At 39.2% G+C, this 22096-nt stretch overlaps 1 protein-coding gene across 1 annotated transcript in view; it reads right to left on the bottom strand.

Annotated features, from left to right (window-relative positions):
• Positions 1 to 22096, bottom strand: part of LOC120525661 (NADPH oxidase 3-like) — a 63702-nt gene that overhangs the window by 7746 nt on the left and 33860 nt on the right. Inside the window, exons 8-12 of the mRNA XM_039748147.1 lie at positions 21578 to 21670; positions 18337 to 18590; positions 16711 to 16873; positions 12429 to 12575; positions 9209 to 9333 (exon numbers count right to left, since the gene is read on the bottom strand). Coding sequence (XP_039604081.1) covers positions 9209 to 9333; positions 12429 to 12575; positions 16711 to 16873; positions 18337 to 18590; positions 21578 to 21670 — 782 coding nt within the window. The remainder of the gene's footprint in view (positions 1 to 9208; positions 9334 to 12428; positions 12576 to 16710; positions 16874 to 18336; positions 18591 to 21577; positions 21671 to 22096) is intronic.

Genomic DNA, 22096 nt, shown 5'->3' with positions numbered 1-22096 from the left:
TGCCCGAACACCTCACCAGGGAGGCGTCCAGGAGGCATCCTGATCAGATGCCCGAGCCACCTCATCTGACTCCTCTCGATGCGGAGGAGCAGCGGCTCTACTCTGAGCCCCTCCCGGATGACTGAGCTTCTCACCCTATCTTTAAGGGAAAGCCCAGACACCCTGCGGAGGAAACTCATTTCAGCCGCTTGTATTCGCGATCTCGTTCTTTCGGTCACTACCCATAGCTCATGACCATAGGTGAGGGTAGGAACGTAGATCGACTGGTAAATTGAGAGCTTTGCCTTACGGCTCAGCTCTTTTTTCACCACGACAGACCGATGCAGAGCCCGCATCACTGCGGATGCCGCACCGATCCGCCTGTCATCTCACGATCCATTCTTCCCTCACTCGTGAACAAGACCCCGAGATACTTAAACTCCTCCACTTGGGGCAGGATCTCCCCCCCAACCCTGAGAGGGCACTCCACCCTTTTCCGGCTGAGGACCATGGTCTCGGATTTGGAGGTGCTGATTCTCATCCCAGCCGCTTCACACTCAGCTGCGAACCGATCCAGAGAGAGCTGAAGATCACGGCCTGATGAAGCAAACAGGACAACATCATCTGCAAAAAGCAGTGACACAATCCTGAGTCCACCAAACCGACCCCTTCAACACCCTGGCTGCGCCTAGAAATTCTGTCCATAAAAGTTATGAACAGAATGGTGACAAAGGGCAGCCCTGGCGGAGTCCAACTCTCACTGGAAACGGGCTCGACTTACTGCCGCAATGCGGACCAAGCTCTGACACCGTTGTACAGGGACCAACAGCTCTTATCAGGGGTCCGTACCCCATACTCCCGAGCACCCCCACAGGATTCCCGAGGGACACGGTCGAATGCCTTTTCCAAGTCCACAAAACACATGTAGACTGGTGGGCAAACTCCCATGCACCCTCCAGGATCCTGCTAAGGGTGAAGAGCTGGTCCACTGTTCCGCACCAGGACAAAACCACACTGTTCCTCCTGAATCCGAGGTTCGACTATCCGACGGACCCTCCTCTCCAGAACCCCGAATAGACTTTTCCAGGGAGGCTGAGGAGTGTGATCCCTCTATAGTTGGAACACACCCTCCGTCCCCTTTTAAAGAGGGGACCACCACCCGGTCTGCCAATCCAGAGGCACTGTCCCGATGTCCATGCGATGTTGCAGAGACGTGTCAACCAAGACAGTCCTACAACATCCAGAGCCTTAAGGAACTCCGGCGTATCTCATCCACCCCGGGCCCTGCCACCAAGGAGTTTTTGACCACCTCGGTGACTTCAGTCCCAGAGATGGGAGAGCCCACCTCAGAGTCCCCAGGCTCTGCTTCCTCATTGGAAGGCATGTTAGTGGGATTGAGGAGGTCTTCAAGTACTCCCCCACCGACCACAGCGTCCCAAGTCGAGGTCAGCAGCGCACCATCCCCACCATATACAGTGTTGACACTGCACTGCTTCCCTCCTGAGACGCCGAACGGTGGACCAGAATCTCCTCGGCCGTCCAAAGTCGCTCTCCATGGCCTCTCCAAACTCCTCCCATGCCCGAAGTTTTGCCTCAGCAACAACCGGCCGATTCCGCTTGGCCTGCCGGTACCTATCAGCTGCCTCCAGAGACCCACAGGACAAAAAGTCCTATAGGACTCCTTCTTCAGCTTGACGGCATCCCTCACGCGGTGTCCACCAACGGGTTTGGGATTGCCGCGACAGGCACCACCACCTTACGGCCACAGCTCCGTCAGCCGCCTCAACAATAGAGGCACGGAACATGGCCCATTCGACTCAATGTCCCCACCTCCCTCGGACGTGGTTGAAGTTCTGCCGAGGTGGGAGTTGAAGCTACTTCTGACAGGGGACTCTGCCAGCCGCTCCCAGCAGACCCTCACAACACGCTTGGGCCTACCAGGTCTGACCGCATCTTCCCCACCATCGAAGCCAACTCACCACCAGGTGGTGATCAGTTGACAGCTCCGCCCCTCTCTTCACCCGAGTGTCCAAGACATATGGCCGCAAGTTCGATGACACAACCATAAAGTCGATCATCGAACTGAGGCCTAGGGTGTCCTGGTGCCAAGTGCACATATGAACACCCTTATGCTTGAACATGGTGTTCATTATGGACAATCCGTGGCGAGCACAGAAGTCCAATAACAAAACAACGCTCGGGTTCAGATCGGGGCCATTCCTCCCAATCACGCCCTTCCAGGTCTCACTGTCATTGCCCACGTGGGCATTGAAGTCTCCCAGCAAAACGAGGGAATCCCTAGAAGGTATGCCCTCTAGCACCCCTCCAGAGACTCCAAAAGGGTGGATACTCCAAACTGCTGTTCGGGCGATACGCACAAACAACAGTCAGGACCCTTCCCCACCCGGCGGAGGGAGGCCACCTCTCGCCCACCGGGTAAACCCCAATGCACAGGCTCCAAGTCGGGGCAATAAGTATGCCCACACCTGCTCGGCACCTCTCACCGGGGCAACTCCAGAGTGGTAGAGAGTCCAACCCCTCTCAAGAAGATTGGTTCCAGAGTCCAAGCTGTGCCGAGGTGAGTCCGACTATATCTAGCCGAACCTCTCACCTCGCGCACTAGCTCAGGCTCCTTCCCTTCAGAGAGGTGACATTCCACATCCCAAGAGCCAGTTTCTGTAGCCGAGGATCAGACCGCCAAGGTCCCCGCCTCCGGCCACCACCCAACTCACACTGCACCCGACCTCCTTGGCCCCTCCCATAGGGCCCACCCGCATCCGGGCAAGGGAAAACATCATCCACAGTTTTTAATCTTCATTGGAGGTGTTGAACCGTTCTTTGTCTCATCCCTCACCTAGGACCAGTTTGCCTTGGGTGGCCCTACCAGGGGCATAAAGCCCCGGACAACATAGCTCCTAGGATCATTGGGACACGCAAACCCCTCCACCACGATAAGGTGACGACTCAAGGAGGGCTGATGGCTCAAGCATTTATTAAACATGTGGGGGCACAGTGGCACAGCGGTAGCGATGAGTTGGCGGCCCGTCCAGAGATTGTTCTTTCCTCCCCCGTTCAGGGATTGTTCCTGCTTCCCTCAAAATACTTGCTGGGACATGCACGACCCGGATTGGAGTAACTTAATGCAGCAGTACTGTCTCTGTCAAACATACTAACCCCCAATTCCTGTCCTTCCATTTTCTATCTCCACATACCCAATTGCCACCCAATGAGCTCTGTAATAAACGTAAATCCAGCTGTAAGCTTAGAACGTCTGTTCTTCAATACTATTATTGAACATTAAAAAATATTCATTATACATGTTTAATTATTCCATCCTTCCTGGGTCATGCCAGTCCCAGCAAGTATCAAGCGCGCAGCAGGAACAAGTCCAAATGGACTGTGGCATGGCTGAGTAGAATCCATGCAGATGTTTGTGGTTTTCTTTAGGCAGCGTGCACCATAAATGTCCTAAAGGGCTGGAACCTGTATCCCGATAATCCTCTGCGCTCTCAAGACAACCCGCCGCAGAGCTTCAGCAATGGATTGAAATACTCTGAGTGGTGCACTGACAGTAACAACACTAAAGCAGCTATGGTATTTAGAATAGTTTGTTCATTCCATGCACCTTTATATTGTTACAGAATGAGTACAATCAAGTGAATTAAATTTGTAAATGATATGCAGTTAATTTCAATATATGTGACAACTCCTGTGTCACTGATGTGAATCTGAAAAAAAAGGGAGACCACACAGAAACAGTAGTAGTGCTTTGATGCTGGGTGCTGACAGTGTGCAAAACTGAGCAGAAACATGCATACACAATGGGGTAGGCTGCTGTGAGAATGTGCTTCACGGCAAGTTTAGTTTTTATACTTTGCGATGTGAGCGTGGAAATGGGCGTATTCAACATTTTTGTGTGTCTGCACCGTTTATACATGAGGACCCAGAAGACTGTGTGTGAGGGTAGGAAGTTACCTAGCATAGAAACCTTTGTATCAGTGGATTGCTTCTGCTTTATGAAGCCTACCCAACAGCTTGAGTGCATGAGCACCTCAGTCTCCCGATGCTTTAAGTTGTATCAGGTAAGTTAAATGATATGAAATGCAAGCAAGAAAAACAAAAAGTTATGTAGCTATGAATGATTTGCCTTGTGATGTTATGCAGACTTTTTGACATTTAAGAAATTATTATAAAGTAAGTTATTGTCAATTTTGTACTTTCAAACTTGTTAAGTGTCCTGTATGGTACAAAGCAGCTATTAAAGGTTAGGAAAGAAACAAGTTACATGTACTGTATGTCCTCAACCATAACATGCCTCTTAGTTTAAGTCTGTAGTGTGCTGTTGTGCCATTTTTGATGCCTTTCAAAAATTCCAAATTTGTAGGGTATATAATATGGTACAAGAGGAGTCCAGGCTTCCAGACAAGTTATACCCTGGCAACCCCATTTCATTTCAACAAAAAATGCAGCCAGTAGTGGTTCAAACAAGAAGTATTAATTATCACTGAAGGTGGTGAATAGACTAATAGGAGCTCTGTCCTCTGCTAAAGTCAGTTTGGCAACTGATGCCATCTTCTGGGAACATTACAGTTTTAATGAGCTGTGACTGGAAGGAATGGAGTTTTCTTGGGGTGGGGAGCAGATTCAGTCACCCATCTTGGCTATTTTTTATTGGCTGCAGAGGAGGAGGAAGGAAACGATAATATTAGTGTCAGCGCCTCCTCTCGTCCCGGGGTGGTACTGCTTACCCTCATTAGATCCGGGAAGGTAGTCCCCAGACGGAAATGTGTGACAATGGATACAAGGGTATACACAACACAGAAAAGATCAAGATTTCTCTTAGATAGGTATCCTTGTAATTTTAGCATCATAAATCTACAAAAAGTACATTCTTCTACTTGATATATATTTCAAGAAGACAGAGGCTAAGCTGAACCCTAAAACTGCATATTGATTTATATCTTTTGGTTTTTACTGCAATAAAACCTAAACTTAACACTAATACTAAAACTTATTTGACTGGTTAGGAGTCACAAGGAGTCTGTGTAGTGGCATAGCAATGGATTGTGTCGATTGTGCAAAGCATAAGGGCCTACGAGGTTGGGGGGCCCACTCGGAGCTGTATAGATTTTTATTTTTTATTTTTAATTATTTAACTAAAACCTTGGTCTCAGTCTCAACAGGGATGTTCGGTCAGGGGAGTGAAAAAGAAAAAAAAAAAAACTAAAATGATAACATAAAATACATGTCTTCTGTATGATTTCTATAATTTTGATCATTTTTATAGTAAGAATCGCTGAATTGGCCCATTTCCTCACCTCGGACTATGCTCTCCCTCACATACTGGGTTTATGCATGCAGTTGTCACCTGCCTGTTGCTCTCTCTCTCTATGTTGCCAATATAACATTTGCAGACTCATTTATTATACACCCTGACTTTCCACAATCTGGATAATATCTTTACTGAACATGTGTGACATATTAAGTCTTGCTGATCGGACATAAAACAGCAGTGAAAAGGCACAAGGTGAGGCAGGCAGTACTGTGCCGCCCTGAAGGGGGTGCATGTGAGCCCAACAGGTGCTTGTTGCTGCTGCTTTTCTACACAGAGGCTCTAGGAGCCAGTAAGTTAGCGATATCAGAAAGTCAAGTGCACTGCAGTGGCCCATTTATTTTTATTTTTTGTTCCGACTGACTGACAAAATTTAAGATTAAGATTTTTAAAACTAAAGGAAAATAAGGAGGACTTTTACAAGAAAGTGACAGAGATTTTCATGGAGAAGGATAGGCGTATAGACTTCATTTAAAAATAAAGGTAAGACCATAAACAGCTTACAATTTTATAAAAAATGGGATCAGACTAAGAAAAAAACAATCCAATATTTAAATTTTGACCTTAAATAAAATATTCTTTTGTTTTTCTTGTTATCCTTTTGTTGAACAGTCTCTATTAAATTGATTAAAGTGTAAAAATTAAACGCTATTAAAAACCACTAAATATTTCAATTAAGGTAAAAATTTAATTTTTTTTTGTACACTACTCAATACTTTCATCTGGAATTGTGGAATTGCAACAGCAAATTTAGAACACATGGAGGGTGTAGAGTAAATGTCGCTCAGCCTAAATGTAATGTTCTTTCTTAGCCAAATATGTGCCTTACCTATGTGTGTGTAAAGCAGGGGTCCCCAACTCTGGTCCTGGAGGGCCCTAGTGACTGCAGGTTTTCATTTTAACTCTTTTCTTAATTAGTGACTTGTTTTTGCTCCTGATTAACTTCTTTTGAAATAAATTTATTTGATTTGCTCTTGAAGACTCAGCCCCCTTAATTGTTTCATTTTCCTTAATTAGCAGCCAAAGAATAATGAGATAGAAATTTAGCCAAAGCATGACCAGCAAATTGAGTCCATTGTACAATCATGGAAAATAAAGAAAGGTGAAGGTCTCGGGATTGCTGATCTGCTCAGGTCCACAAAACGTTTTAACAGAGCTCTCAAAAAAGAGAAAATCAACATTTTCAGAAATGTCTGCTATTGCACAATGAGAGCCATGGAATTAAAGAGCGGGTTTAATTAAAGAAGAGAATTGGCGACTAATTAAGCAACTGGTTGGAGTGAAATTGTTTGGAGTTTGAGGCACTGACTTGGTTGGTCTTCTGTTGGCTCAATCACTTCACATTTCAGTTCTATCTGGGTGCCATTTAAAGAAAGAAATGAAGCAATTCAGAGGAACAATGAGGAAATTTGGGGGAACAAATCTTAAAATTACAAGTCTATTGACATTTTCTCCAAAAGAAGTTAATTAGCAGCAAAAACAGTGCACTAATTAAGAAAAGGGTTAGAATGAAATCCTGCAGCCACTGAGGCCTTCCTGGACCGGAGTTGGGGTACCCCGGTGTAAAGAATGCTGATGAGATATGAAACATAACCAGTAGTCAATGCTGCCAACTGAATAGTGAATACGCTACTCCTTTGGGTTCATATATTTGTAAATCTGACTCTGAAGGAGTGAGTCAGTGCCTCACCAGCCATGAGCCTCACTGCACGTCACTGAGTCTCAATGCATTGGCTTCAATGTTCAATGTCTTGTTACCATCAACTCTGGCCTTGATGGCTGACGACGAATTGTATGCTGCTGCTGATCTTCTTGTTGAACACTATACTCTTGCACCGACATTTCACCGGCGTTTCCCACTCAATTGTCATTCCGTGCATGTTTAAAATTGATCCTGTCAACCAATTTGACTGTTTTCAAGCTGAATTGTTGCTGATAGATCACTGTGCATTGTCATCTACTTCCAGTGACATTTGCACGGCTTACATGTTACTGCTGTCTATATACCAGTGACTGTCGTTGCATGTGAACAATTGTTCTCCAAGTCAAAACTCATCAAAAATGACCTCAGAAGCACCACGTAGCAAGACAAACTTTGTGGCTTGTCTGTAATTTCAATGGAAAACGAGCATACCAGACAACCTGACGTGTCAAACATTGTTGAGGCTTTTGCACAACAGAAGGCACACAAGTGAATATTCTAAGGTACCCGCTGTGGCAAACCCTAATGGGAGCAGCCAAAAAAAGAAGAAGTAATATTATAAGTAATATGAGTTGTGAATTGTCAGTCAGTTCCATTTTTGTAAGCTTTAAGAGTTTAACATATCTTTAATCTGTTTTCTTGTGTACCTTAGTATGGCTTATTGTGCATTAGTGTCACCACTGTGAGGATTTGTGAGTCTGGCCACTTTATGGTGTCCATTTTTTTTAGAACTTATGTAAAACGGGTCAATTGTGTAGTAGCATCATGTCAGCCAGTTTTGTTTTAAGTTGTTACGAATTGAAGTTGTTTCATTTTATAGCACAGAACAATTTCTACTTTCTAGCTTACATTACATTTCAATCATCTTCTTTCACAAAGTTGTCTTGGAAAAGTAAGTGGGTCCACATTTTACTTTTTTTTTTTTTGAGATTTTATTAATTTAATTGCAATCATTCCATACAAATCAATCAATTATTACAAAAAGTAGAATTGGGAACAAGTTGACCCCCACCCCTGAGAGAGAGAGCAAGGCCAATGGAGTAAAATTTAAGGCTTGTAAACATACCTAAATTGAAAGTTTGATAAGCCAATAGAGATGAATGGAGAAGAAAAAGAAATACAGAAATAATTGCTTCCTCTGTGCTTTAAGAGCTTATTTTAAAATATTACTGATTAGATCCTGCCATGTTTTGAAACATTTTACATATTTTTATGTACAACTACTATTACCCACACCTCCAACATTCCATTCTCACAATTTATTTTTATTATAGTGGCTATAGTAAAGTGATTTAAAAAGTTATTACAAATTTCATTTAGAGAGCCGGTTTGTTTGTCACCAGCATGACGCCCCAACCCGGACTGGCCCCTAGGATTTTGTTGCCATTAAATTACTAACAGTTATGCTAGACAGGAGGGGCCCATCTCAAGGCACTGCACAGGGGCCTTCAGCAAGTTAGTTACGCCACTGAATCTGTGGCTGGGAAAAAAACATGAACTCACCCAAAAAAAAACACATAAAGTGCCCAAACATACTAAAGTTTAGCATCACTAATGCACATGACACTTATTTCTTAGATTATAAAAGGAAACCTTCTCAAATTTAAGGCACACACTGAGAAAACTGAACCTGGAACACAAGTAATGGAAGTTGGACACTAGCTATCCTTGCTTTAAGTACATTTTCTGAACCAGTTTTTTTAATTCAAGGTTACAAGAAGCTGAAGCCTATTCTAGCAGCAATAAGGAAATGCATAAGCCACCTCTAAATGGGGAGCCAGACTTTCCTATTGCATACTAACTGTGGTAATGCACTTTGGAATACGGTATTGGACTGTAGGAAAAAAGAAGACCAAGCCTGTAAAATCTTCACACGGGGCAGTCTAAGTGGGTCAAAGCAGTGAGCACTGTTACAAAACGATAATTAATAACACTATACAGTATACACAATGGAAAAATAAAGCAAGAGTATATGATTTTTTTAAGTGAAAAATGCAGTAAATCCTGTAAATTTAAGTGTAAAATTAATATGACAGAGACAAAAATCAAAGTGAACGAGTATGAATGAAATAAAGAATTGGAGGCTGTTGGTTTCAAATGTCATTGAACCAAATGTGATCTGCAGTTCTCCCTTAAATTCTAAGAGAAGAACTGCTGACAAACTGACAGCCCTGTCATACCACAGAAAGTCGTACCACGGATGGCTGTCAGCAATGCGTCTGAATTCAGCATTCCAGTTTGGCCTGCCATAGAATGTCTTCTGTTGTAGCCCAGTGATAACGTCTCTCTTCTCATCATAGTGTAGTGCGATATGAGCAGCCTGAGGGAGCAGAAAACACAAATGGGTATTTTATGAGATTTCACTATGCTTTTTGTTCTGAAGCATTTTTAAAAGTTTCATATTAACAGTAAAATATTCTAATACATTGTGGGTGGAAATATTTTAACCCTGTGCAAGTGTGAAATCTTGTATACCTCATCATTTATTTATACACAAGCTGGCTTCTCAACTGCAAAGCTTATGCAGTTTTCACAAAAGAGATATGTATCACCACAACAATGCTCTGAAACTAGTTCATTTGCTAATGTAAATTCTTATAGATTGTATAGGGCCACTGATTTTGATAGAATGAGATTTGTTTTAGCAATTAATGATAGTTGCCATTCTGTTGTACTTGTCTTAATGTGGAGTTTTACTGGCCTTTCATTTTTAATCTTTTGTGGCATCTACCTCATGTTTGGGAATTTTCACTTGTTTAGATTCATTTGCGTGTTATAATTACATTTCACTCCCTTGTTTACCGCACGCTTCTTCATGAGTGACATTTGTTCTCCTTTTAAACTTTGCTTTAGCTACTCTTTCTAAACTTGCTTTTCCCTATTTAGGTAATTCAATTTGTTGAGCTTGACACATTCCCATTGCAGTGCCTTTTCATGCATCTTTATTCATATTAGGCATCATTGAATGCCTAAATATACTTAACAATGTGGTCAGAGTGCTGAGTTTCAGCTAAACCTGCTTAACCTGGAAGCAAGATTCCTTTAATTGTAGGTGTTGGGAGGACAGCAATAGCCCTTTATTAAACCATTGTTAGTGTCAGGTTGTTGCTTCATTTATACAGCTTCTGCAGTGATAATGTTTGCAATACTCTATCTGTTTAAATGCCTTTTGTCCTCCACACCTCCCAGCAAGTTTTCTCCACCTCCACCTGACACTGGCTTGCTTGCTGGGTCTACAGAAGTCCTTTTTATAGTCTTCCACCCAGAAGTGCTTCTGTCCTTCCGTTGACAAGACTTGCTAGCACTTCTGGGTCAGAAGGAGAGCTCATGTCTCTGGGCTTTCGTCCATGTGACTGGCTAGTACTTCCGGGATGTGGTTGAGATGTGACTCCCCAGGTTCTTTTGCAGTGTCCCCTGGTGGCACCCACGGTACCCAGCAAGGCTGTGGTATTAAACTACATGTCCCATAGTGCCCTGTGGGAATCTTGGAGGAAGTAGTGTCCCAAAGAGGTTGCCTTCCCCCATCTTTCAACTCTGTGAGCGTACCGGCCGTCTATCATGATAGATAGATAGATAGATAGATAGATAGATAGATAGATAGATAGATAGATAGATAGATAGATAGATAGATAGATAGATAGATAGATAGATAGATAGATAGGGAGACGATCACAGGTCTGTTCTAATCTGAATAAAGTAGTTAGATTGCCAATTGCATAAAAAAATTATGGCCCCTAATGTGTGGAACTCACACTCCTGAAATTTTTTTGGAAGGTCTCTCATATATAATACCTTCAAATCTTGCTCGAAAACGTATCTTTTTGCATTGCTGTTCTTGATTTTATTTCTGACTCATCCGTACTTGCCATACCAACTCGACTGTAGTTTTTATTGATTATTCTTAATCTCCTCCATGTATTTTATGGTTTATGCTCTACTTGGCCACCAGTTATTAATTATTCCTGTCTTTCTTAAGTTGTATTCTGCTCAGTGACAGAATCTTACGCATGCAACATGGTAGATTGAGAGGGAAAGCCTGTTGTATCAAAATAAGTTCTCTTTTAGCTCTATTAGCTGAACAGATTTTTGAGTTGTTGACTATCGCCACTACTGTCTCAGAGAGGATGATTAGCTGAGAAGATGGGAGGCATCCTGAGCTTGTGTAAATACATATAAGTGAAGTCCAAAATAGGAATGTGAAGAACAACTTTCTACTCATTGTAAATGCTGCATGATTGTGGTCATAGGATGAACCCGCATGAGTTTTAGGAGCAGCAGTCTTGGCGGAGTTTTCATGTATTGCCTTGACACAGAAGTGTTGATAAAGGACTACCAACAACCAAACATCCAGCCAACTGCAGCTCTGTGGTCAAAAATTGATCACTAATGAAAGTAGTCAATGGAGGTCATAACGACTTGAACAGTGTAACAGACTAGTTTAGAGTCAGTCAGTTAACAACAAGTACACAATTGTCAAAAGAAGAATATGAGAATAAACAGCCTGCCATACCTTGTCATTAATAGTGTATGGAACAGTCTAACTGATTGCCATTCTGATTAGCAAAAGATAAGTAAATACAGTTGCATTGGAATAAAGAACAAAATACAAGAGGAATAGAAATAAATTGTTCTAATTGTTCTATGTATAATAATTCTTGTGCTTGCTGATTTAACACTCATGGAAAGACTAGCTTAAGTATCTGAGACCTTGCATCCACTCATCTATGGTGGTAGATGAATATTGGTGTGGCACACATTTTTGCCGTTTTTATATATGTTGAGAGCCTTGCTTTAAAAGACATAAAATATCTGAAAATTGTTGGTGATCAGGTACTTCTCTTTATAGAAACAGTTTACCCATCTACAAATTGGCTTTATCAACCAAGAAGTACTCCAAATGCAAAGCTAGAAAAGTTCAAAAAGGTTCCTGGCCTTAAATACAATGAAGCATCTGTCAAATTGGATGGTCTGAGCTGTTCATCATAGAAATGTACCACTAGTTTTCCTATAAGAACTGTGTCGCACATTACTGTTAATATTGACCAGCACCCCTGCACTATACTTTCGACACTTTGATAAGTTCATGGCCTAAGAAATTCAATAGAGAAAAAAAAGGAATCAACTCACTAATATGCAGAAGTGTATAAATTGGCCATTCGGTGTACTATATTATGTTCAGGTAGTTTAAAATGAAGGTAAAATGAATTGATTGGCAAATTATGAGCCCAGATGTAACACGTTAGAAGAGACATTATCAAATTTTCTATAGTACGTGACACTTCTAATGAATATTCCTGACTGCAAAATTGAATTTGATTGCATTAAATTACCATAAATTTACTTTTGATAAGCCACAGCTGTACAGCATAGTGCTAACTAAACATTAGAAGTAAAAACAGAATAAAGGTCAGGCACCTCAATGTCACTCCAGCCGGTAAGAAAAATATGGTAACTCAAAAAGTGCCTTTTTCCCTTTTCCGTCAGTTGTAATTCCAATGAGCGAAGCAGATCGGCAAACCACTCAAAAGCAGATGTATCTCGACAAATCCAGAAGAAGTAAATCTAGGAAGTGAGCAACCAAAATGGAAATTAAGGAGAGTGAGAGAGGTATGTCTTTTTTGCTTAACAAATCTAATTTATATTTTATTTTAGCTAATTCTGTACGATAACAGACATAATACATCCATTCATCCATGCATGGATCCATTTTCAAACCCACCTATCCAGATGAGGATCATAACAAGCCAGTGTTTATCTCAGCAGCATCAGTTGCAAGGCCACTGTACCCAATCATACATTTTTTGCATTCTGGCAAAAGAAAACTGTAAAACAACATCGGTGTATTTACTGTATATGGAAGCAATATTTTTCACTGTTTTCAGTGTTTCTTCTAAACAGTAAGCTGTTGTTGTTTTTACTTATTTTATGCATTTGATTAAATAGAATATACAAAGAAGTTAAGATTAAACATTGTTAGAATGAAACATTATTTTGTCTCATTGTACTGATCAAACAAGACAATTAAATCATGCAAATGTACTCATGTTGCAATTATGAAACAGAATGTAGTAATTGGTAGGTCCATTTAAAAGATTAGTCTTTGATATACAGTGTACAGTGTATTTAGTAAAGAAAAAAATTATCATTAATTTTGTTCATCTATACTCCGCACTAAACTTTTGTACTCCATAATTGAAGCAGGGTTGAAAATGGGTGGATGATTGTTCTCTGTGATCTTTATTTCAAAGCACTAAAACAGGAAAGTATTTTTTAATGTGACATTGTTTTATGCTAGAAGTAAAATCTAAATAATGTGCTGCTTACCCATCCCTGCATGGTTTGATTATACAGTGCCATTGCTGCAGTAATGACTTAAGTCTTTTGGTGTATGTACACCCCAGCTTTGTACACTATTTTGGAGTGATTTTAGTACATTCTTCTGAGCAGATTTGCTTCAGGTTGTTCAGGTTAGTCAAATGATGCTTGGCATCACAATTTTCAAATTCTGCACCAGATTCTCAAATGAATTGAGATCAGAGCTTAGACTGGACCATTGTAAGACATCTGCCTTTCCCTTGAGCCACCCCAAGATTACTTTGGTCTTACATTTGGGCTAATTGTCCTGATGTGAAACAAAGTTTTGCCCCTGCTTCAGTTCTTTAGTAGAGTGATGCATTTTTTCATTATTTGCTTATATTTTGTACTGTACTTTCTTCCTTCTGTTTTAACCAGGCATCCAGCTTCTGCTGATGAAAGTCAGCTCCACGACATAAAGCTACTGCCACCATACTTCACTGTAGGCATGGTGTTTCTTTGAAGTGTCAGCAGTGTTACATTTGTGTGTTACTTATTTCTTTGAATTGTACCAAAAAAGCTATATCTTGGTTTCATCTCACCACAAAACGCACTTGCTTTTACTAGGTTCTTTTTGAATAAGTTCTTCTTTGGTGCTCTCCTCACATACAAGCCAGTGTCTTTCAGAGCTCTTGATATTGTAAAGGTTTGTCTTTACTCCAGTCTCACCCACTGAACTCCATACTTTGTTCAAAGGGATTGTTGGATTATCAGTGGGAGTTTTCCTAGGTGGAGCCTAAGTGATTTGACGTAACTTAATCATTCTGATAATTGAACCATCAGCACCAACTGGAATGTCAAAACAATTGGATGCTGTTTTGTACTTTTTTGTTGTATATTAATGCATTTGTATTGTTTTATCTCTGACTTCTGTGAAACATCCTTTAGTCTTCATTTTCATATTTCTGCTTAAGAGTCACACACTGATTAATGATCCCTTAATGGTATATTTCATAAAGAACACTTGGCAGTTACTGTAATGATTCTCTGGTGAACTCTGCCTATAAACACTCCAGTTAAAAAGCAGGTCCAAAGTTGGGGTCCCAGTGTATCAGCATCCAAGGGAGGGCAGAGAGCCCTTGGGGTTGCGGTGACTGAATGAGGTGGCGACACCAGGTCCGTGGGCACTGCTGGAAGTGGCGGATTGAATGAGATGTGGGGGTCTGCATCTGGGGGATGCACGTTAGTCCTGTTAATGACAGGAGAAGGCATGTGTGTGTTTGTTTTTTGTTTGATTTTTTAATTTTCCAAGTTGGATTTTTAAGTTAAAAGTTAATTTAAGTTGGATTTGTTTTGAGTATTTTATTTTAATGGAATTAAAGTAATCTTACACTTTGCACCTACTCTTGTCTTTTTGTTTGCTTATTTGCCATGGCTCATCTCGGTTATGTTATCAATGTTTTCTGGTTCAAGGAATATTCTGGCAGCTGGAGTCAACCTGGACTGCCACACACACATTCTATTGAGGCATATTATTTCGTGGTAAACACAAATTCCTGAAATCGTTACAAAACAGCTACAAATGATTATCAGTACAACAATGGGGTTAAAAAACGCAAACAAACAGTCAAAGAAAGTAACTGACAGTGGCCATCTTGATGGATATCTCTCCAAATCTCTCCAAGAGCATTATATACAATTCTCAAACCTCCTTTAAGCAATTAAGATTCTTAAGTCTATCCCAGCACAACTGAGCATGGGGTGCTAAAGTATCTATGTGCTCTGCGCCCACTCATGCAGGATGAATTTAGACATTTCAATTAGCCTGACATTTAAAGTATGTCTTTACAACAGGGAAAGAAATATAAAGTATTGATGGGAATTGTTTAAGAAGTAGATGTGCTAGCATTCCTTGTAGCTGTGAGAAAGTACTGCGAATCACTGCACAAATGTGCCACCCATAATATATTATCAAGCTTACATAATCCAATTTTAGTATTGCAAGAGGCCAGCATGAAACGTGGGAAGAAAACCAGAGTACCCACAGAAAAACCCACACAGACACAAAGGGAACTTCCTGTAGAGTGTGCACAGGTATAGATTTTGAATGAAGGACAAAGGATCCAAGAAGTAGCAGTACTAAAGTTGGTATTCATGAATTCATCATTAGTTTGTAAGACTAGGCATAAAAATGAGATCCATGGTAGAGTAGCAAGGCATAAACCATTAGTCTCTACATAAATACTCATCTTGAGTCTTCCAAAAGTTTCTGAGTACAGGAACAGTATTTTATGGAGAGATTACTCACAAGTGACTTCTTATGGCCATTATTCACTTCATTATCTCTATAAAAAAATGAAAATCTTAATTTTACAGGAAGCATGGTGGTGGCAATAGTAGCCCTGAACTGATAATTGCTTTGCTGCAGCTTAACCATGGCTTCATTCAAAGAATCCTATATTCCACTTTATATAAAAGAAATTGTTCACAGCAATGTCAGTCAAGTTGTCTTTAAAATGCAGCAATGCAAGGTTTCACATACTTAAAAGAAAGTTTATATGAATGAATAAAATTGAATCTACACTGGTCAAAGTCATTAAAGTCTATAGAAGGCTTCTGTAAGACCTGAATGTTAATCTTGGAAATCTACAATGCCACCATGATGAAGCTAAAGTGAATGAAAACTCCAGACCACTTTAAAAGCTTGATTAATAACTAAAGGAAGTCTCTAGTGATTAACCAGTTACTGAAGTTATAGGCACTACTAATTTTTTAATGGAACCGCAGGGCATTGTATAGCATTCTTTAAGTAAATATGATACAGTAAGTATTAGTGGTGTTGTGTTATTTGCTCAACCAGTGCCTCTTTAATGTAATGTTAAATTTGTTTTCTGACACTGCTCTCAAAAAATATACAGTAATATGCATACTGGTCAAAGAGAAATACATTTTTGTAGCACTGTGTGTGCTTTGTTTAAGTGTCAACTCTGTGATTCAAAGATACTGTACATATTATTTATTATTCACTTACTCAACTAAATTCATCATCAAAAAGACAAAAATACAGTATAGTGTTCCTGTACTTCAAGTTAATTTTGGAAGATTTAAGGTGAGTACTAATGTATTTACTAGGGACTAACTCTACTATAGATCTTGTGGTTAAGAATATGGACTTGAATTTATAATTTTGCAGTTTCAAATTGCACTGTTAGATGATTGGATGACTTCATGTGAAATGATTTGTCCGACCTGCTTTCCACGTGGAGAATCATTTATCTTGGCTTAGGGCACAATTCACATAGAACGTTGCAAGTAAGACTTTGTCAAAAATAAGAACTGACATTTTTTTCAAGAGAAATTTTAAAAATTAAATCTTGGAGTGAAAATGCACAATCATACTTACTTTCTGAAGTTTCATTTTTTGGATTGGATCACAACACTTATACCAAATTGATTTTAAGACAGAAGCAAAAGGGGTTACACCAATCCCAGCTGCAATGCAAATGCTGATCCTGTAATCAAACACATCCGTGCTAGCAGATCCATAAGGCCCATCAAGAGCAATTCTGTGAAGCAAATGTTAGAAATCATTTTACTCATTACAGCAACGAAAATGAGTGTTTCCCTTTAAGGTTACTATTTTCATGCTTTTTTAGTTGTGTTTGCATAAAATTAGAAAAGTACCTACTGCAATCACATCTTTCTGGCTGGTTTTCTACAATGTAGTGAACTAATATATTCTTCAAGGACATTTGTCATTGAGATATCTTGAATAGAGTATGGTTTATACATTTTTTAAATTTAGAAAGCTCTCTTTTAAAAAGCATTGGAAAATTTTCCAAATTGTTTATTGTTAAAAAAATCGCTTTTTCAAATTTCCCTTGAGAGAGGTTATGTCAGCTGACATAGTCGCTCTTCATGACAAAACAGATGCCAAATGCACACCATTATGTTAATGTGCCCTGAAAACCTCTATGACATCAATTCACTTCATCTGCTGTTTAAAGTTGTACCAGGTAAATTAAATGTTAATCATAATCATAAATGTAAAAAATTAAAGAAGGAAAGCATAGTCATTTAAATTATTCAAAAATTAATGGAAATGGAAAACAAGATCCCTAATTGTGGCTCTGTCAGCTGTTATGAACACATTAAGTAGATATGTACTCAGCATTTGTGTTATACAAATACTTTTCTGGTCATCGACTTTTATTTATAATACATTTTGGCTTAGGCTATGTGAAATACTCTTGTTGTTAGTTCACCTGTTACGTTCCTTGATCTACAATTTTGTATTAAGTCCTTGCCTTTGTTCATTAAATTTCTTCACTTCTGGTGCTATCTATCACGGTGTGATACATTTTCTACACAACTGTGAAATTTACAGCAGGAGTGCTCTGAGATCTGCTAAAGGAAGCTGAAAATTATTGGTTTCTTCAAAGAGTTTTATATCCATTATGGCTCACCACTGTACTGTAGCTCAGAATATAGACTTAATAAATGTAATCTGCACATGGACTCTCCAGATCATAATAACTGGAAAATAGTTTAATAAAGCATACAAAAATTAAAGCAAAACTATGAGCATTGGGAGTTAGAACAATAATAATAATAATGAAAGCAAAATTAAAGCCATGGCTCTTTCAATATCTAAGAGGCAAATAAATAACCTCCCAGTGTTCTTGGAACATAAAGTCAAATGGGAAGGTGTGCTGGTCTGCTGGGTGAAGAAAAAATTTACAGAGGGTAGAAATAAAGTGAGCAAGGAAGAAGTAGAAAGTAAATATCTTGACCAAGCATTAACATTGACTCTCAAAAAGATAGGATAGTCTATTCAGAATCAGAATTAAATTAACATGTGCTAGAAAGAAATTGCTTTTTTTCCTTGCACTATGTGCATGGACACACATTACCAAAAACTTTTAAAGAAAAATGGTTTACAGAACTTCAGCATTCATGTCAAGGTTAAAAGGAAGTTCCTGATAGCCCACCACAAAAAGCTAAATATTTGTGTTTTAGTTCAACTTACTTTATAAAATCTGGAGTAATTTTGAAACCTTTCCCTTGGGCCAGAAAAATCTCTTTAAGGGCATTTGTCCAGTTGCCAACTACCCGCACATGCACACTAAAGTAATCATCCTCTGGTGCAGATGTGAGTGTAAATGGATGCCACTCAAAATGGGAAATCTGTGGGCACTGAAGGTAAACATACTGGCCAGGCTCCATCCTAAAGTCCTTTATTTTCATCTGTACTTCAATGACATCTGATGGGTGGGTCACTACCTAAACAAAATATGGAAAAAAATCCTTATAACAGTGAGTATATAACTATATAAATTACATAAAAGAAGATAATTCTGTCTTCCTGCATAGATTTCTGTATGCTTCCATATAAGAATAACAAAGAAACCAACTGTCAGACTACACGTGCAATCTAGTAGGCATTTTGTTTACTGCTGCTATTTATTAACTAAAACACTTAGACTTGCTTCAATTAATTTCAAATCCTATTTAATAAAAATTGCTTAATCACTTTTTAATTTCCCTCGCCTGTTTACATCTTAGTCTCGGCTCTTAAATCCCAGCTGAAGCACACTCAGACTAGAGCTGCTGATTAACTCTGTATATTGCATTTCTGTTGTTAGTCATTAGTGTTAAAACATAAGTAATATGAACCCTCACCTATTCGGTTTCTCTTCTCGGTACTCAAATGTGGCAGTTGTTGCCAATGCCCTACTGCCTAGTTGTTTGCCTGCCTATAGATAAGTCATCTCTGGTAAAGGAGCACTGGAATCATCAGATAGAAGAGTCTTTTTATCTGATTGGCCAGCCCAGCACTGACTCAGCTGTGGAATGGCCAGTAGGGTGAAGCATTTTGCCTTGTAGTTTGTATTATTACTATTGTACTATTGTATTTTATTTCAGAGGTGGCAAAATAGATTGGCCATCTAGATCTGTGAAGAGGATTACTTGTGTTCTGTTTTATGCATTATATTAGCCAATATTCGATCATTTTCCTTAATAAATCAATGACCATGTATAATATTTTTGTCTCATTTGTTTAACTGGTTTCTCTTTATCTACCTTTAGGACTTGAGTGAACATCTGATGATGTTTTAGGTCATATTTATGCAGAAATATAGAAAATTCTAAAGGGTTCACAAACTTTCATGCACAAGTGTACTCTATTTTTTGGAACCCATTGCAAGCCCATCCTACCTGGAAAAAGGTCTCTCTCTGGTCTGCCTTTCCCAAGATTTCTTCCATTTTTTTCCCTACAAGAGTCCCTTTTTTTCGGAGTTTTTTTCTTGTCTTCTTAGGGAGTCAAAAGGGTTGGCTGTCAAAAAACAGGGCCTATTTTTGTGTGATTTTGGGCTGTACAAGAAATATTGTTGTTGTTGTTGCTATATCATAACTATAAAATAGTACTTGCTTGCCTCTTCAGTGCAGGATAGTATCTTAAAGTTATAAGGTAAACACGTCATAATTATGACACAAGCCTGGCAGATTAAACTTGATGCAACACGTATTATGAAAAAGTAATATTTGCATTAATACTTCTTGAGACTTCCTTAAAGAATCCTTTCACAGAATTTGAGCTACCCTCCCAACCTCTTCCAGGTTTCAAAAGTCATTCCCAATTCTTTTATTCAACACCTCAACTATGGTCCTACTGGTCTGCCATACCACTTGGTCAACATTTCACCTAAGTTCTCTTTCCTTAAAATGTTGGTTTCCTTCTCAAACCAATGTTTAATATGGTAGAAACCATGGCAGCTATGAACTGCCTTTTGCCTGTGGTTCCCTGCAGCTGCCTCTATTCAAAATCAATGTCTTTGACCTCCACCAATATGTGGGGGAAGCTGATTCCGGGTGTGATTTGAATTCATCTAGAAACACCATCAGCTGGTTGTTCTCATATCAAGGAAATTACCAGTCTCCAAATTCAGATGACCGTGCAATGTTATTATAAAACTGGAATTGAATGCGCCTTTTGTTATTAGAATTATGTTGTCAACAGTTAGAAAATTAAAACATTAATCGAATTACAATTAACACAGGCCATTTACCATGAATCTCTAATCATTTAAGTCATGTGCTGCTAGATGTTTTCCTTAATAACTGCTTATATTACTTTACCCATTACACCTATTATTATTACCTTACCAGCCCGTACTTACTTGAAATTGGCCTGATCATCTTTTTTATATGCCGCTAATACTCAATACATACTAAACAATCCTTAACTAACCAACTCATATGTCTTCGTGTTGGTACAGGTCTCATCTGTTCAAAAAGGCACCACCAATTTCCTATAAATTTATACCCCTCTATAATAAACTATAAAATGTGCTCAATTTTACCTAAAATGATAGCTGGATAAATTCTTGCTCTGGCCACCAGCCTAGCCACTACTCTAAGGAGGCGTCCCACCAGTGCACCAGGAAGACTTTGAGATGATCCTCTGGAACATCTCATTCCTGACAACCAGCTCTGAATTATCAGAGTCACTGACAAGCTCCAAAAGGTCCTGAAAAAGTTTGGACATGTCCATCTCTGGGTTGATGCCCTGGGCAGTTGCACCGCCTATCTTGTGCTTACATTCTGTTTCTAATTTTCTGGAGAGTATTCTCCTCCTGTACAATGTTAGGGCTGCAATCTATCTCAATGAGATCTAGGAAAATTACTCAATTTCGCTTGTACAACACAGATAAGTTATTTCCTCCTGTAGTTTAGTGACTCTGAGCTTGCAATCACATTTCCCACAGATGTAACCCTCTGTTAGATAGCTTCTTTAAAGGAAGCCTCTGAAGAGTACCACATCATCCTGTAAAGGTGCTGGAGAGCTGCATCAGCCTGGGGATTGTATCAACAATGAGTTACCAACAGTATGAGGTGGCATTCCATAATTAAAATGAGCAGCTTCAGAGCCTAGATGAATTCTAACTAATGCAGCAACAGCAAGCTGAATAAATTCCTTTAAAATTACAATTATTTATGTGTGTTCAAACTAATCATTAAATAATATTTGTTTCCTGTTATACTTTTTAATCACTCATTTTTTATTCATTATCCAGAATTTTCACAAATATTTTGTAAAACATTGTTTATTATTTACTTTTATGCATTCCCTTAAAAAAGTAAACTATATTTAGTAGCTCTTTAAGTCCCCACAGTTGTAGAACCTCTTATGAAGTTTTTAAGCAGAGCTCTGTACAGCCAAGAATAACCTTATTCATCAACATATCTCTGAAGATGTTTTAAATTACCTTTGTAATTACAACCGTTTTCATTGATCGATAGTAGCGAAGGATTCTTTCACAGATGTAGATGATCAGTGGAACAATAACCCACTTCCAAGTCTAAAACAGAATTCAAAAGCCTCCGTGAATGGTTAAGTCCGTTTACAGTTCAATACAGCCATATTTATCCTCGTGGTGAAATTTCTTGTAAGCATACATGCAAAATAACAAAAATGAATAAAACATTAGGTTGTAACTATATATGTCAACACTTTACATATTTCATATCTTTTATAACTATTTCAATCTAATGAAATACTGTAAATAAGGCAAACCTTTCACATGCCAAACGATTATTTGCTCTCTTTGAATAATTCTATAGAAAACAAAATATGATCACAATCTTAATGTGATCTTAATTTTTTGCAAATGTACATGTTTTTCATGCAAATGAAAAGATATTCAGTCATTTCTAACATTTATATTATGTATTAACACTGCTCCAGTGTTATTTGACCAGTCTGTCTTTTTAGTGTAATGTCTTAC

This window comes from Polypterus senegalus, chromosome 3 (genome assembly GCF_016835505.1).
Source record: "Polypterus senegalus isolate Bchr_013 chromosome 3, ASM1683550v1, whole genome shotgun sequence".
NCBI lineage: Eukaryota > Metazoa > Chordata > Cladistia > Polypteriformes > Polypteridae > Polypterus > Polypterus senegalus.
Note: the sequence above shows the minus strand (reverse complement) of the source record. Positions and strands in the feature narration are given on the sequence as shown.